At 45.2% G+C, this 18,279-nt stretch overlaps 1 protein-coding gene across 6 annotated transcripts in view; it reads right to left on the bottom strand.

The window, feature by feature from the left end:
* Gria1 (glutamate ionotropic receptor AMPA type subunit 1) overlaps positions 1 to 18,279 on the bottom strand; it is a 291,561-nt gene that overhangs the window by 43,380 nt on the left and 229,902 nt on the right. For all 6 annotated transcript variants that reach the window (XR_010041060.1, XR_010041061.1, XM_063230678.1 and 3 more), the window contains exon 12: positions 3,742 to 3,940. Coding sequence is in view for 4 of the 6 variants with exons in the window: in XM_063230678.1 (XP_063086748.1) it covers positions 3,742 to 3,940 (199 nt within the window). In the remaining 2 variants the exon portion in view is untranslated. The remainder of the gene's footprint in view (positions 1 to 3,741; positions 3,941 to 18,279) is intronic.

Below are 18,279 nucleotides of genomic sequence, written 5' to 3'. Positions count from 1 at the left end.
CTTGAAATATCTGATCTTTTACATAAAAGCACACCATTCAAGCAGCAGTGTCTACGTGAGGAAGAAGAAAGGAGGCAGAAAAGGGAGCAAGAGTCCCAGGTTAAGGGAGAAAATGCTCAGACCTAATCATAGCAGCTCCAACGTAGTTAATATTCTCTCCCAGGAAATGGCAAAATGCATAAATTCGGCTGTGATCAGATTTGCAGATGATCTTCCAGGCACAACACCAACAAAACACACAGCAGGGCAATTGCAAGATGCAATTTGACCTGACAAGATGGACACAGTGGGGAGCCGGGTTTCTGACAGGCAGAGCAGAGGAGCCCTCTGGGCAAAATATGCAGAAAATTAATATGTGCTCCCAGCCTCACCCCAGAGCCCCGGAGGTGACTGCTGTGCTCACGGGCACGGGACTGTCAGGAAACCTGATCTCCAAGAACGCGAAGGCAGCGTGACTGGCAAGGAAGCACACTTGGAGTATCTGCTCTGGGATGTCGCCTATCATCTGCAGCTCTGTGGCCCTTCCCACGTCTTAATTAAACTGTCCACGGAGGATTAAACGACTCCAAGCTGGGACTGCCAAGAAGCTGTGGGCTGCCATGGGGATGAGATGCTAGATTCTTCAGAGAGGGGAGCTGGAGGAAGCCTCATGTCACTTTTCCCTCCTTTTTGTCTTGTGGGGATGTTAGGCCATCTCCTCTCCCCTCTCGCCAATGTTTTGGTGGCATGAAAGGACAGAGTCACAGAGATGGAGGGCATATAAGACCAATTTCAGCAGTGCTCTAAGAGCCATGATGTGACCATGAACTACCCAGTGTCGTGTAGCTTGTTGGTGGGAAAGCCAGGAATAAAACCCTGGGTTCCTGACTGCACACCTTCTGCCATTCCACTGCAACTAGTTACCTCCATCATTTTAGGTTTTATGTCCTGTTTGCTGCAGGATCATGGGTAAATAACCAGCTTTCTGAGACTCCCTGTTTCCCTTCTGACCATGGTGATAATAGTACCCATTGTACAGCATTGCTGTGGAGCCTCCACAGGTACAATGCTAATCTAGTGTATGGGACAAAGAAGGCATTCTGTAAGTGGTGCAATTGCTACTAGTAGTCCCTTTTTAGGGTTTACTTTAGGGTAGCAATGCTACATACATGGCTTGCTTTATAACAGTTTCTTTTCCTATATTCTTGTTATGTGGCAGGCATCCATATCAATTAAAAAATGTTTTGAAATACAGCCTAGATGCAACCTCAGAATTCCTCCACACGTGGTATCTAACAAGAACAATTGATTAATCAAAACCAACATAAAACTTAAAATCCATTCACCACCAAGATAGGAGGCTAGTGAGGACACGGAACTTGGAGAATATACACTGCTTTGCTTCCAGATTCTTTCTTGGTGCTGTAATGGTATCTCAGCTGACACCATTATTAACAAAGAACTTTTAAGTTTTAAACCTGAGCTGTCCACTTCATTAAGTGAGACACAACAGCTTTCTTCATTGGGGCTTGATATCCCCAAATATCAATTAAATAGAATAGATTGGTCCACAGGTCATCAGGTCCCCTGAGTGGTTTTGAGGAGCATTTATCCCTGTCACATTGGGATAGTGTGGTTCAGCGGGAGGAATATTTGGGTTGGAATGAAATAACTTAGATTTTGTTTCTTCCCATGATACTTGAATTCCCGAATCTAATTGAATCTGATTTCTTATCTACAGGTGGATGCCATAATCCTTGTTCTGTCACAGGTAAAATGCGAATGACATGAGGGGCCTGAGAGTGCTCTGGGGACAGACATGGCTGTGTATATTTGAGAGATAGATGCCTGTATGTGAGTCCACTGGGCTGTTCCCCAAATGCATCAGGAGTTGAGACATAGGACTGGTTTTCCTGACAATTATTAGGTATCTCCTTCACACTTTGGTAGTAGGCTGAAATAGTCACAGAATGGCAATGGGTTTTTATTTTTTTTTCCAATTAACAAGGTGAGTTTAAGCAAATGGAGCCTCCTTTGAAAATAAAAAGTTCTGACCTGGTGACTACTCAGGTACCTTTTCGCTGTGGTTTTGATAACAGATGATTGTAGCCTTGATGGGCTCAGTGAGGCTAAGAGGCTGGTCCCTTTCCAGTCAGTCACACAGAGCAGAGAAGCCCATGCGCAAAGCGCTGCGGCACATACTGCATTGAGTTACTTGGGGCCTGGGGTTTGCTCCGCAAAGTTGCAGTGAAAACCTGTGAGTCTCTATGAGGCCCTATCCTCCCGGCTGATCTTGGGCTCCCAGCTCCTTTTGCTATGAATTAGCTATTTGACCTTAGGCAATCACTTCTACCACTGGGAACTTCATCTACACAATGGGGACAGCACTCTCTAGTTTTTCTCTAAGGAGAGAGTTAAACAAGGCTACTCACTCAGGGTGTGCTTGGCACAGGCCCTGGTTCATAGTGGGTGCTGCGTAAGTGGTGGTGGCTGCTTATTACTTTCACTGGTAGATGCATTTTAGTCCATGCGCTGTTTGCTCAGCTCCCAGCATGGACCTGTCCACTGTCCAGGGCTTTCTCTGTTAGGCATTGGTCTAAGTTGTTCCCTTTGTCTAAGATTTGTCTAAGACCCACTTGGGTCTGACCTGGTTTTACTATACCTAGAAATGTTTTCAGGTCAACCCTGGAGCCCTAAAGGTAGATGCAGCTGCTACTCATCGTCTCTGCTTTTCCTTGTGTCTTCTTTGCTTTATCTCTTTTATTCTCATGAAGAGGCTTGGAGACGAATGTTATTCTCCCCATTTTAAGAGTGAACAGAAATGGCGTCAAAGGGGCTACATGTGCAGGACGAGTCATGTCTGGAGTCAAGTTCTCCACCTAGCTGACCGTAAGCCTGTGTGCTCCCTTTGTTCACAGCTCCAGCCGGAAGCTGTCTCGCCACTTCCTTCCCCTCTTCTCTGTCTCCTTGCACCATTGAACAGATTTCCCAATCTGGTTATTTTTCCAGTCTACTAGCTTCTGGTTCATCAGGCTAACGAACATTCCCTGAGCTCCTGCTATGGTATGGAAGGGGACTCAAAGAGGAAGGTTCCAAACTTATCTGTAAACTGTTCCTAATCTATAACTAACATGACTGTTGGGCCTTGGGGAGGCAGATCAGGGGTTGTCTTGGATATGCTTTGTGCCCTTCACAGAATTAGCACAGCCTCCTATGTGGAAGGGTTTAAAATAATGTAGGTGCTTTGAAGCATCTGTGAAAGTAGAAATATGTATTTCCTGGGGGCTGTAGAAAGCTCCTTCATCAAGCCTTCCTCACTGTAGGTTGAACAAGAGAGTCATGCAAGTTCTCCTCCAAGGAGAATGTAGAACCTGAGTTCTGTGCACTGAACCCAGGAACACAGAAATGACTGTTAGCTTTGGATTCTAGTCCATCTTGGAGCAGATGGCTTCTGAGGGGGAACACCAAGTGTGGATCTCATAGTCAAAATCCTGTCCTGAGCAGCTCAAAGACAAATAATGAAAACAGTTGAACACCTGTAAAAGTTAATAGGAGGAGGGAACAGAGCCACATGAATTAAACAGACAGTCATGGTGTTCTGGTGTAGTTTGTGCCTGAACTTCCTTGAAAGGGTAAGTTCTGAGTTTTCCTGACTTGGTTAAGCCATTTCCCTCAAGATCTCAAGCTCTTTAATGAGCAGGAAGTTTTAATGGCAGTGGTGTTTCTCTTGTGAATGAGTCTCAGGATACAGGATGGCCTTACCCTAAAGAACTCCTTGGTAGATCCTGCTTCGAGGGTCCCATAAGCAATTTCTGTCTGCTTTGCTAGGTCCTCTGCACTCTCGATGGGAGACACCATCCTCTCCACAGTCAGGAAGGCAGCCAGATTGGCCGTGTAAGAGGAGATGATAATCAAGGTGAAGAACCACCAGACACCACCAACGATGCGTCCAGACAGGGACCTGCAGGCCAAAGGGAAGAGGCATCAGAAGGCAGCTATCAGCGGCAGAAGGCTAGGGGGAGGGGCCAAGAGCCAGGCTGAGCCCTGTCAGCAGAGCTGTCAAAACCCATTGCACCCTTCCTTTCTGTCAGCAAGATGGGAAAACCCAGATGTCAGAGAGATCCATGCTTCATTCCTCATCACACTGGGGAGCTACAGGGTTGTCGCCCATCAGTGGTGATAACACACAGGACACACTTGCCCTCACTTTACAGCTGCAGACACACACATCAAGGCACATCTCACCAAAAGCACATATGTGTCAACACCTGTCCACAGAGATCACCGATGTGTGTAAACATCCTTCCAAACATTAGTCCCATACACACCAAATATTTGTGCATATATATATGTATATATATGAATTCAAATGGATTTGTATACATGATAAACACATTTGGCTGGTTCAGAAATATTAGTCAGGCTGTCTTCTCATTATTGTACTCCTGGCTTCAGAGGTCACTAACATTAGGGACTAGAAAGAACGGAAGGGAGACAACAGTGGAAAAAGAATGAGAACAGCCACACTCCAGCGGCAGTGGGGAGTGTCACCATTGGTTGGAGACACCAACCACCCCCCTCCACCACCACAAAAAAGATTTTGCTGAATTGAAAAGATCAAAAAGCCAAATGCAACAATCATAGGTGAGGTATAAAGTTTACCCTTGAACTGTTCTTTTTATTCACACCAAAAACAATGAAGAGAGGTGTAGACTAGTCGAGTTTCACTGTGACACTCTCATTTGGCTAGGTTATTTCCCTATCTAGAGCTTCTGGAAGACACTATCAGACGATCTGGGTTTTACATGGGGTGATTTTGTGTGGCGTACGGACAAGGTGTTGTTTCACTCTGAGTCACACTGTGATAAAGTTACTTGCATTCTATTTCTCTTTCCATCTGGTCAGGTTATTAAGGCAGACATAGAGAGCTACTGTATTTCTAAGACCGTTCTGACCCGTGCTCTGACAGCCTCAAGCTGAGAGCTTTTAACAGGTGGCAGTGATGAACTAAAACCTAGTGCTAATCAGCAGGACATGGTGGCCCATGTCTGTAATCCCAGCACTCAGGAGGCTGAAGCAGGAGGATCACTGTGAATTCGAGGCCAGCCTGGGCTACAATCTGAGTTCAAGGCCAGCCTGAAACATATAGTGAAACCTGGCCTCAAAAAAGACAAACCAACCAACCAAAAAAGATAAAAATAAACTAACTACCACCACCACCACCAACAAAAACCCCAGTGTTAATCACTCTGAGAGATCATCTATCCAACCTGAGTCTTGCAGACAAAGAAGCTTGAGAGTCTGCAATCACACAGAGCCTCTGGAGCGGGATCCAGGCCTGCTGGCTCCTTCTGCTGTTCCTCTCCACTTTCCAGGCCATGCTTGACTACCTGTAGTAGGCTCACATTTTACCTGGTCTGAGTTTCCTGGAGTTAACTTTTTACTCTAGGAAGGCAGAGTTTGCTCTCAGAAACCCAACAAATATTTCTTACGCTTGCTATGTGGGAAACAATGCTACCAAATACTTCCCATTAAGAGGGCAAGAGAGAAAGGAAACGTCCCAAGGAACGCGACTTGCAGAGTAGAGCAAACCTAAGTCACGTCCAGGTGCCTTAAGAGGGGACACATAATCAGAAAGGAAGCCATGGGGAGCCATGTTTCCCGAAGGGCCGGCAGGAGACCTGGTCACATGAGTTGACTTAGGAGCATCTGGCAGTTCTTCTCAGAGAACAAACTTTAAGTAGGAGGGAGATACTTTTGATGGCTGGGGTGGTGCCACGTTGGTATCCTGGAAATGAGAGACCTCCTTCCCCATTTCTTAACGGGTTCAAGTTGTGGATCGTTTACAAAGTTGTGTTTGGTAGCTATTCTCCATCCCTGAGGATTCAAAGATTGGGGACCCCAATGCTAAGAAAGACAGAAAGTGTCAAGTCACATTATGGGCCATGGACCTGCTGCCTCCTCTCATGCTCCTCCCATCTCTGTGAGTCTGTGACTTGAAATTATAAGAAAACAGGCCAGTATGGCATCTCTGGAACAGTATAGCAAGATAGATAAAGACTAAAAAACTGCCCCAGCACCTCAGGACCCAGACTAATCTTTGTAAAACTGTCCCAGTGTTTTTTTCACTTCGGGAGGTGACAGATAGGAATGAGCATTGACATCATTTGACAGCTTTCCTCACTCTGGATGATTACAGTGCCATCCGAACTGGACTTCTTGCCTCCATTCAGCCCCCTGTGATCTCCTTCTACTTCCTCATCATTTCTTCCCAAAGCAATGTAAGTGATCTTTTGACAGATATTAATTGCATCGTGTCAATCCCCTGCTTAAAACAGGGGACAAAGCCTTATCCTTGGAATAAAGTTCAACCTGTTCAGGGACCCGCAACGCCCTTGTTTGCTGACCACTGACTCGCTCTCCAGGGCTGCACACTGACATACTTTCTGTACTTCTGTCTTGGTGATTTTTATCTGGTCCCTTAGATTTCAAAGGATCCCACCCTGTGCACGCTTTGTTTTCACTGTCATGTTTTTAATGTTCGAATGCAGGACTGACCCATGCAGTCCTTGTGGAAGTTGAAGTCTGGAATCTGTTTGTTTATTTGTCTATTTGTATGCCCTTAGACCATAAGTTCTGGGAGGCTAAAAAGGAATCTTTCAGTTCTTCTGGACAGTGTTACATCTCTAGGGCCCGGGCCAGAGTAGGCTGTCAATAAGAGTGGGTACATAAATGTAGCATCTCTTACTGCTTGGAAGCTTCATTGACATAGGGTGACAGAGACGGAGAAGAGCTGTTAGGATCAGAGAACACTGCTCATGGTCTGGGGTGTTCGGATTGATGGCACCAAGCTACATGTTCAGTTGGCTGTTTCCTTTCCCAGAGTTACTGACCTGAGACACGGTTAGGCCATCACAAGTGGAAGATCATCTGGGAAAGCTCAAAGGCCTCCTAAGAAAGCTCCAGGCCTGAGGCACCTTCTCCCTTGCTCTCTTTTAATTAATATTTGCCTTCTGGGAACGGGGAGCATCTTTGAGAGCAGCTTCTCCACATAGTGTTGCCCACATCAGCCTGATTTCCTTAATGAAGACACCAGAGAAAGATCCTGCAGCTTATCAGCCAGCCGGTGTCACCTGTGGATGAGCTGGCAGCCCAGGGGAAAAGGCTTTTCAAAATGCATCATAACTGGGGATCTTTATGTGAGTCTGTTTTATAAAATTAGGGCTTGAGCCTGAGCTGCTCCTTTCTGCCTTCTGCTCAGTCCTGGTACAGGATGAGCTTGCCCTGTGTCTGGAAACAGCACATTTACTCAGTTCAGAGGAGTGGAGGGGGAGGAAAGAGAGGGGAGGAGAGGAGAATCCGGGAGCTGGAGTTATCTGAGGGCAAGACAGCCAAAGGAGAGCCTTTGCTCTGTCACTAAGCAGCCCTGTCACTTTGAGAAGTTACCCCCCTCTCTGAGGCCTCAGTCTTGCTGCTCTGTACAATGGGAAATGCCCCACCAGTGAGTGGGACTTTTCTCATGGTGAGAAATGAAGACTTTTAGAACTAGAAGGACTTTTAGTCCATCCTTTTCCCTTTAAGGGATTTAAACTCTTGGGATTAAGATGGTACAGGGAAGGCACTGTGAAAAGTGCCTTTGGAATTGGAGGCATTATTTTTATGATGATCATTAGCCTCCCAGGGAACCACAGAGAAAAGCAGCCTTCTTCTAGTAGGATGGAACAGCTGTGATCTGGGGCCCTGGGAGGTCTGCCTTATCACCTGAATTTGCTTAGTCTCATAATTTGGCAAGAACCTTCCTAAAACTCTCTAGGACAGGTGACTGATGAACCCATATTTTCCTGCAGAACTGGTGACAACTTGAATGGCTTGATGGACCCATTATCTTATTTTTACCTCACATATGACCCTGAGAAATGGACAAAAGAGGTATGAATAGAATATTCCTGGAAGTCCTGAATCTATCTTCAAATTTTATCTCACAAACTCTTTTATGAATTTTATGTTTCCCATCAATATCTTAAAATGATAACATCCTAAGTTCAGCTCTTTGAATATGTAAAACCTTTCCAAAAACACTTTTATCCCCACCTTACAGATGAAAGGGGTCAAGAGACCTAAAATAATTTGACAAAGTCACATAGCAAGGTGACATCAGAGCTGGGACTAACCACTGACATTCCCTATTCTCTGTGCAGTGCTCGAGCCCCTGGAGGACATTAACTCTATTATTATAATCTGATTCATTCTGTGAATAGGCGTGGTATTCCTCAAGGCATGACTCCTCCACGGAGCTATATCTGAACCATCAGTGATTTCTTTAAATCTCTGTGGAACCCATGGTCCACAGCCTGGCCAATAGTGTCTCCATAGGACTGAAATCCTCTTGCTGCCTGTGACTACCTGACAAACTACCACAATCACAGCAGTTTATCACAATACCTTTTAACCATCTCCCAGGTACACAGGTCAGAAGTCTGGGTTAGGGCAGCTAGATTCTCTGTTCAGGGCCTCGCTAAGTTGAAATTAAGTTGTGGCTGTGAGACCAAGGTTGCCTTTCAGGCTCCCTGTTTGTTTGAATTCAGATCCTTGTGGTTGTAGGGCTGGTATCATTATATATATATATATATATATATATATATATATATATATATATTACTTTGGCATGTTAAAGTCCTCCATGTTTGGAATCTCTCTGACTTCCAATAGCTACTTTTAATAGTTTCACCTGATTGGGCCAGGCCGACGTGGAAAGATCTCTGTGTTTTAAAGTCAAATGACTCAAGACTTTACATGTTAAATCTGAATAGCAGCAGTGAACAGGAGTAAAGAAAGAGGAAACAGGAATCTTTAGGATTGTGAGTGCCACACAATTTATTCATTCATATTACAAACATTTCTTGAGTGGAAGAGAATGTTGGTCATGGGAGATAAAAGTGTGGATACTATGGTGTCTCTCTTCCATGAGTTTACAGTTTGATGGGGAAGATAGGCTTTGGGATCAGATGTGATGGACTGCCTATAAAGTGCTTGGCATGATATTTGACACAAGGTAAGACCTAATTAAGCTACATCACCATCATATGTAAATATTAGATAATAATTATTGTGCTGCCTTAATCAGATGACAAGGAAGAAAGCAATGGCGAGGAAACACAGAAGCACTTGCTGATTACTCTACTGGCAGAGGTCAGGGGAAGTCATTGAGGGAGGAGATATCCTGCTAGGTTTTGCAGAGCAGATAGGAGTTCACCAAGCAGAACATGAGCAGGGCTGAGAGAAGGCACAGCAGATCTGGTTAAGAAGGAGGAAATGACTGAGTTCTCATCTCCTCTGCAAACTTCTGAGTGTCTGCCCCTAAACATTGAGCTATTCCTTCTATATTTACATGATACCACTATACTTCTTCTATCACATTACTTACTATTACATTTATTGACTGAAATTGTTACTAACCCTATCACTTATGGTTTTATTAACAATGACAGTGGTGGGCTGAATTGTATCAGAGTTCATATTGCAAAGGGCAGGCTGATCGAGAGCAAGGAGCTGGAATGTAGTGGAGATCCATAGGGCCAGGGAGAGGACAGGTGCTCAGCAATAGCTGGTGCCTGTTGGGTGATGGACTCTGATAGGGTCTGGAGGTTGGAAGCTGGTAGAAGCATCTGTTCCACCAAATCATCTTCTCCCCTCTAGAAGGCAAAACACTAAATGTATCTGTGTTGGTAACTTTTCTCTCATTGTTGAGATAAAATATCCAATTTGCAAAATTAAGGCAGGAAAGGGTTATTTAGCTCTCAGTTTGTGGAAGTTTCAGTTCATAATCAGCTGGCTCCAAGCAGCTGATGCAGATATGGCGACAACCATTCATGGCTGAGCAAGACAAAAAGCAACAAGAGAAAAAGGGGAGGAAATAGAAACCAAGCCTCTTTCTCTCATCCGTATCTTATGCAGGCTACAGCAGGGCACTGAGGCAGGTGCAGCACTCACATATGTAAGTAACCCCAGCATTAAATCATGAATCAACACAAATTCTAGAAGCCTACCACCATGACTGCATGAGGCTTTGAGGGGACATCTAGACACAAACCATAACAGTGTCACTAACTGAATAATTTGATGCTCATGGAAAGTAATAAGAATGTGACTGGACCATTCTCTGTGTTCTGAAAGATTTCTTGTTCTGGATTAGAGTTCAGAGTAAGACATTAAATGTGTGTTTATAGTTGAACAGCTTGGCTTTTTTTTGCTCTAGATCAGGCCTCAGTTAACTTTAACTCCAGTTAGTAAATATTTCAAACTCTGTGGTCCTTACAGTCTCTGCTATCCTACTCATCTCTGCTGTTACAGTGTGAAACCAGACACAGATATTATGTAAATACATGTGCATGGCTGTGCTCTAATAGTGCATTAATTATAAAACATGACAGGTTCAGCTTGGCCTGGAGGTCACAGTTTGCTGATCTCTGCTCTCAGTTCCTACTGGGAACATCAGCAACTTTAGATAAGCTAATGTGCAACCATTAGCAAAACACTTATGACCTATCCAATCATTAGCACTTCCACACAAACACTCAGATAACATATTTCATATTTCAATGATTCATTTGACAATTATTTTTAATCTACCCTGAGGGTGAAAGGAGAGGGCATGGGTCAAGAGCAGGAGCACAAGAGCCAGACTAAGAAGGGAGTTCTGTCTCATTTCTTACTGGTTGTGTGACAGTGGGCAACTCACTGAATCTCTCTGCTTACTTTTTTGGAGCATGGAGCCTTCATCTCAAAGGTGTTCTTAACGAGACATAATGAAAATAGGAGTGGCTCAGTGCTTAACACAAAGTAAGCACTTCCGGTGGAGGTGGAAGACCAACAGCCAGGGGAGAAGGTTAGGCGAAAGCAGACACCGAGGCCAGGGAGCCTGGCAGAGAGCAGACACTTGGATCCTGTGGAGGCAGTGGAAAGTGATTAAACAGCAATCAACTTTTGATCTCAGCAGCCTCCTCTCCGGGATATCTCTGACAAGGAGTTGGAAGTGGACCTTCTTCTGTATTTCAAAAGCACGTCCTGTCACCCTCAAGAGGAAGGGGACCGACAGGACACCTCCTGTGCGCCTTCATGCAGCTGAGCACAAGAGGTCACTGAGCGCGACCTATTTCCCTTTGTCATGTACTTCAAATGGCTATTTTTAAAAAGTATTGGAAACAGGAGCAAGAAGGCACAGGCTCAGATGGCCTGCCTCTAAATTACCGGGAGGAAAAGAGTGTGTCTTGTCTAATTACTGAGCAGCGCTGTGTTCAGAGAGAGGCTCATTCCATATCAGGCGTTGAGATTCATAGACCAGGGTAATTAGCGCTGGCCAAATGCAACAATCCCACTGATGAGGCCACTTCGTCCAAGACGCTGCGTGTAGATGGCCAATCACTGCATTTGTCACCAGCTGCAAATCACTCTGCGCTTCCCTGGCAGAGCTGGAGTGACTCATTCTAATGGGCCCAGCTGCTGGTCTCCTGCCAGGACTCCAGCTGGGGGAGGGTCCCTGTCACTGGTGGTGAGGGCCAGGGCTGGGGACAACTGCTCTCAGAAAAGCGCCTGATGCTGGGAGTTAGTTTCTAGTTCTAGCTCTTGCAGATCTATGATTTAAAGACGAATGGATTTTTCTTTCCATTTTTCCTCCAATTAGGTCGGCTATTGAAGTGTAGTACAGTCACAATTTGCAAAATAATGGATGTGGATTCATGCACGCATTCATTTGTCTCTGGCTCAGTCTGCAAGCCTTGGTTTCCATGCCTAGCAAAGAGGACAATGAATCCCATCTCATGACTTTCAATAATTCAATAAACCACATCTCATACTTAGCACAGACACAACTAGGCTTAAAATGTCACTTATAATGGTGGTGACAGTGACTTCTCCTGGAACCATTCTTCTTGTCTTCTAAGACTCACTCTCCTCGACCTCCTATTGCCTCCGAGGTTGGTCCTTTGTAAGTTCTTTTACTGCCTCTCTTTTTTGCTTAATCTTGAGCCACTGCATCTGGAGCAGACCTTGCTGTCTTTCCATCCTTGTCTACAGTCTTGCCTTAGACATGCTCTCTAGTCCCATGAGCTTTGTATGTAGATGCTAATAACTCCCACAGTTGAATCTCCATGTTCTCTAAGTGCAAGTAAATAATTGCCTAATCAGTGCCTTAAACTTGAGGTATCCAAAGTAGAACTCCCACGGAGCCTCTACCAGAAAGTTTCACATAAATACAATGACACTTGTTCTTTTCTGTCTTTCCCTCCGGAAGTTGCACCATGATCCTCTCTGCTGTGGAAACCAAATACCTGAGTGTCATATCTTACTTGTGTTTTTCCCTGACCCTCACACTTGGCCCATGGAATTCAGTCATCGCCCCAGTTCCATCTCCACAGACACCAGATTAGACAGGCGGTTCTAGCTTAGCATTTTGTTGCTTCTTCTTTTGACTTCATACAATCCATGTCTACACCCTCGCCGGAGAGATCTTCTAACACTACAAACAGCACCATTTTCACTGCATGCACCTTAAAGCTGTCAGGATCAGTAAATAAAAATCTCAATTGTGTGTTCCCTGATCTGGCCCCCCTTTAATCTCCTCCTGTGCTCTGAGTCCCTCATTGCTGTGATCCTGCCTCCTCAGCCGCCTTGCAGTTCCTACTGTGCATCAAAGTCTTTCTCACCTCAAGGCCTTTGCAAGCCTGGGACTCCTTTCCCGGGAATTACCCCAAACTTGCCTCTCTCCACCCTTCCCTACAGGTTTCTATTCAAATGTCACTCCCTCGTACACACTGTCCCGAAATATTACTGCTTTCTCTCTCTCTGTCTCTCTCTCTTTCTCTCTCTCTCTTTTTCCTTTTATCATTGAACTTGCAAATGTCTAAGTGATATTTTACAGGTATATACTGGTTGATTTGTTTATTTATCATCTGTCTTGTTCCCCTCATATGTTAAGTTCAGTGAGGGAAAGCATCTTACCAGTGTGATTTGCTGCCGTATCCCTAGCACCTACCTCAGTGCTGGCACATAATATGTGCTCAGTGAACACATTATGCAGATAAATGTGTACTCTACATGAATGATGGTGCTCATTTACTCAAAACCCACTACACACCTAGCATGATGTCTACCCTACCCGAGCTTTCTCCTCAAGGAAACAGCTGAATAGGGGAAATGTGACACATGCACAGAAGCTACTATAAGAGCTGTGCTAAGATGAAATGATCAGGAAGTCACTGACTGAATGCTGAGAAAATCAAAGTGGGAAAGGCCATGTTCTTGTGGAAAAATCTAGAATATCTTTGTGGAAGAGGTGCCAGCACCCTGGGCCTTGGAGGTGGGCTGGCTGTGGGCATTCTAAAAAATAGAGACATTTTCCAGAGCAGCAAGAGCCTGTACCATGTTCTGTGGTGGGACAGAAATGGGAAAAGGAAAGAACTTTGCTTCATCCAGAATGTATTCATTACACCAGCAGCCGCGGTTCCCTGGACCCCAGCTCTGAGCTGCATGATACTCTTCTTTCTGTTTGTCTAATCCCCATCCCTCTCTTCAGGTCAGTGAGGCACATTACCACTGAGAAATGAGCAAACTGGGGTTCAGAATGATCAAATAATTTAGCGAAGGTCACAAAATAAATGACAGAGCTCCAGTGGGAACCCAGCTTCATCTGACTCCATTGCTACGATTGTATCCGCACTGAGAGTGCATTCAGATTTGACCAGGGCCAAAACCCCCAGCATGCAGGGTTTACCCTTCAGGGTCCCAGGCACCACTCCCTACACGATTCCCTGATGCAAAGGAATATTTGGCACCTCACAAGTGCTAAAAGTGAGACTTTCTTCACAAATGTTTTTGGGTTTAAATTCTTAGAAAAGTCGATCTTTTTTTAGAGCTGTCTGCCAGACGACCCACAACACCTAAACATACGGTGTCTCTGCATCCAGAGAGGCCATGCCCCCAGCTCCCACTAACCTGCTGATCCACCAACTGCTTTACAGAGGCAAGATGGGCTCCCAGGGCCAAGTGCCCTGCCTCGGTGGGCTAGGTGTGAGCCCAACGTATCTGGCATTTGATGTCTTCGGGGTTGGGAACATATTTAAATATGGTACTTCAGTGAGGTTTTAAAAATACCCGCTAGCCCATCGGCAAACGGAAGGTAAATGAACAGTGTGTGCTCCTGCTTTAATTAATGCTTGGTTCTCTTCAGCACAGGCGCATATTAACAGGAGCTATTGTACTTAAAATAACCAGCTGAAAATCACCCCTTTGCCAGGTACTTTTCACCATACCGGTTCCCTGGGTGCTCAGCTCCTCCCTCCCAATGATCTCCAACTGAGCGGGCACAGCAGCCCTGGAGGCAGGAACAGGCTCCTTTTCTCACCAGAAACCCCCAATCGCTTCTTCAAAGGGACACCCAGCTCTATCAGAGCCAAGAAAGAGAATTACTAAGCGGGAGTTGAGAAGCTGCACAGACCTCTTCCTCCTGCTCCTTCTCTGCCTCTGTTAATTGTGACTAGGGTAAGCTATTTCCCATCCAGAGTCTCAGTTTCACTTACCTATGAAATGGGGTCATAACAAATGGGTCAGTGGCCCAGAAGGGCATGCCAGTGTGGATAAGTGAGAGAAGCCATTGCTACTTCGCAAAAATAGAAGTTGACATGGCAAGAAATTTCAAAGAAGATAACAAGCGAAAAATACAAGTTATAAAATATAGTACATGGCTCCATTTAAAAACTCATCCTGCTAGGGGCACATGTCTAGGAACAAGTAAACTATAATGTAATGGGTGTCATGCAGGTGCCTGAATTATGGACTTTATTATTTTTTTTCCTACCTTCCTGATCTCCTAAATGAATACCTGTAACTTTTATACAATGTGGAAAACCCAAGACAGACAGAGTGGTTAAAATGACAGACTGGGGGAGCATCCAACTGGGCTCAGAGCACAGCTCCTGCTTGGGCAAAGAATCTAGCTTCTCTGAGTTTCCAGGCTCATATGGGGAAGTACCATCTCGAACTGGCCATTTAATGGGGATGTTTTTAAAAATCACCAACGTGGTGAGTGAGAAAGGGGTTGGGAGGATGGAAGGAAGGGACCCGGGTGAGCAGGGCAGTGAGGGTCTCTCTTAAAGGTTGGGTGGAAGCCGAGAGCCCAAAGTCGAGAGGAATGCAGATGTGAGAACAACCCAGGGGAACGCGCTCTAGAGAGGAGAAACAGACAGACAGAGGCCCTGAGGCAGGACCAGGCTGCATGTGCTCAAAGTGAGGGCCATGGGCCAGTTCTGGAGAGCGAGGCCCGAGCTGGAGCCAGCAAGGACCTGGCCTCCCAATAGCTCCCAGCACCCTCTCCTCCGAGAAGCCTTTCCGGCTGAGACCCCTGTACTCATCTTCTTCAGATTCTTGTACTTTTCTGTCGGGACCTCTCCTTCCTCGGATTTTTAAAAAATGGTTGCTACCACACTATTTATTAACTCATTAAGGGATTTTTAGATTTCTTCATCATCCTCTAGATCCTAACCGAAACACCATTAACGGCGGCAGTCGAGAATGCTCACCACAGTGCTATCTGTGGAGGGAAAAATTCTTAAGGTAATTAATTGAAAAAGCATGATTGCAAAGTAACCCTTTATTCAGAGAGGCAACAAACTGATTTCAGAAAGTTTAGAAATACTTAGTTTTGAAAAAAAAATGATAATCACGACAGTGCTGCAATTCTTAAATAGTCTGTAATCATGTTTCCTCAGAATGTTTGCTCTGAACGATGATGGTCATAGAGCAAATTATTGCACCAACCCTAACCCTAACCCTAACCCAAACCCTAACCCTAACCCTAACCCTAACCCTAACCCTAACCCTAACCCTAACCCTAACCCAAATCCTAACCCTAACCCTAACCCTAATCCTAACCCAAACCCTAACCCTAACCCTAACCCAAACCCTAACCCTAACCCTAACCCAAACCCTAACCCTAACCCTAACCCTAACCCTAACCCTAACCCTAACCCAAATCCTAACCCAAACCCTAACCCTAACCCTAACCCAAACCCTAACCCTAACCCTAACCTTAACCCTAACCCTAACCGCTTTTCTTTAAAAGGAGTATAACTAACTGATATTCTTACAGATTTAGACGGGTCACACCGTTGGTGAATTACTGTCACAAATGTACCTGAATTCTTACAGAACACTAACTGTGGGTCTTTCCATTTTCTGCCCAGAGACATAGACAGGATTGAAGACACAGCTGGCTCTGGGCTTGCTCTGGGTCATGCATGAGTTCAAACAAGCACTGACTCTTGTCTTCAGGAGCCAGGAAGGGCTCTTTTTTCTTGTTTCTCAAACAGGAGAAACCAGTCTCCCTGAAGGACTACTGCTGGCTCTCTGTTCAGCACCAGGACTTGGGCCTGGTGTTAAGTTTTGCCGCTGTACCTCAGCCTCTGTGTGTCTCCTGCATTCACCGAGCATGAGATTATGTTTTGCACTGTTCACTGTCTGTGTATCGGCCACAATTCTAATCGGTCCTGTGACCACTGTGCCAGGTATTACTCCTATGATTATGTTGATTACAAAAAGGGATTTTACTTTTGCAAATGAAATTAGGTTTACAAATCAGTTGAATTAAAGGCAGGGGTATTTTCTGTCTGGGTGGGTCTGATCTAATCATGCAGGTCTTTTAAAAGAAGACCGTTTTGTCTAGCTGTGGCAGAAGGAGGAGAGAGACTTGAGATGACAGGGATGTGATATGAAAGAGGGTCCCCATCAGTGAGACGCTGGGAGCCTGGGGGCAGGATGAACTGGGCTCCAAAAGTCAAAGATAGTCTCCACACCTAGCAAGGAGAGGAGGATTTGTTTCCCTCTACCTACTAGGAACTGAATTCTTCTAAGAAGAGGAATCCGTTTGGGAGAGAACCCTGAGCTCCAGGTGAGAGAGCTCAGTGGTTGCCACATTGAATTCAGCCTGGTATGAACCCAGGCAGAGAATCAAATGATAACCTGTGCCCTGCAAAATTGTGAGATATATACAAGTGGTTTTAAAGGTACATTTGTGTTTATTTGTTAAAAAGTACTAAAAATGAATAGAAAGTAGCTGTAAATCAGTTAGTAATGCACTCTTAAACCACTAGGCTGTCTTTCACTCCATCTGTGGTCAGTCCCCGGCCCCTTATTTCAGCCTCTTCCTCCCATGTTCCCCTTTTTTCTGGGGGACTCAGTGGTTAAGAGTTAAGGTCCAGCTGTTGGACTTCTTGGGCTGAAAACCAATCAGCAAGAATTAGGTAGTGACTTTCGGCAAAGCACTTAATCACACCACTCACAAAGTGGGAGGCAGAAAATCAGCTCCCCAGAGACCTCCCTACCCTAATCCCCAGCACCCGTGACTATACCACGTGGCAAAAGAGACCTTTCAGATAGAATTAGCATTAGGGGCCTTAGCACTGTGAACTCTGGGGAGTCAGGCTGGCCTTAGAAGGAGAGCAGAGGGCAGTAGAGGTGAACAGTTAGATGGCACAGAAGCAGCCGAGGGGCATGGAAGCTTGAGATGGCTGGGCCCCAGCACAAAGACAAAGAGGGCCAGAAGTGAAGGAATGCAGATCGGTGTCTTCTAGAAGCTAGAAGGTGTCCTCAGCTCAGTGCCATCAAAGAAAGCGAGACCTTAGTCTGACGACTGCAGCCACTGAATTTCTACCAGTGTGAATGAGCCAGGAAACAGATTCTCCCCTCGAGGCACCGGAGAGGAGCATTACCTTTCCCGGGCCCCTATTTTAGCCTCCTGGACTCTCCCGGGCTTCTGACCCTCAGAACTGGGAGATCACATCCTTATGTTGCTTTATGCTGCTAAGTTCTGTCATGGAAAGTAACACAGAGAGGTTAATAACAAACGTGTCAATCAGACAGGACCGACTCTGGCATAAATGCTAATAATCCACATTCTTCTTTTTACTGTCATGTATATTAGTCATTCATTGCTCTAGCCACACTCATTTTTTTCCTGTTCCATCTTTTTTCCTGTTAGAGCTCACACTTAACTTCTTATTTTGCTTCCCCGGATAGATTCTTTTCGCTTTCTCAACTTCAAAATCCATCTCGGCATCCTCTCCAACCCACTCCGCCAGTGAAATCGCTTTCAGTGTGATACGTTTTTCTTCCCTGTTTAGCTATTAGGTTTACTTAAACTTTAGGTTGCATGGAAGGTGTTCTCCCTTTATTAAATTTTACATGCTGTCATCCATTATTATAACAAGCAATCCCCAAATAACAAAATCTTGGCTTTAAACAAATAGGTAT

The sequence above is a fragment of the Cavia porcellus genome, unplaced genomic scaffold, assembly GCF_034190915.1.
Source record: "Cavia porcellus strain 051 isolate PalLab524CR breed Dunkin Hartley unplaced genomic scaffold, mCavPor4.1 scaffold_19, whole genome shotgun sequence".
Lineage (NCBI taxonomy): Eukaryota > Metazoa > Chordata > Mammalia > Rodentia > Caviidae > Cavia > Cavia porcellus.
Note: the sequence above shows the minus strand (reverse complement) of the source record. Positions and strands in the feature narration are given on the sequence as shown.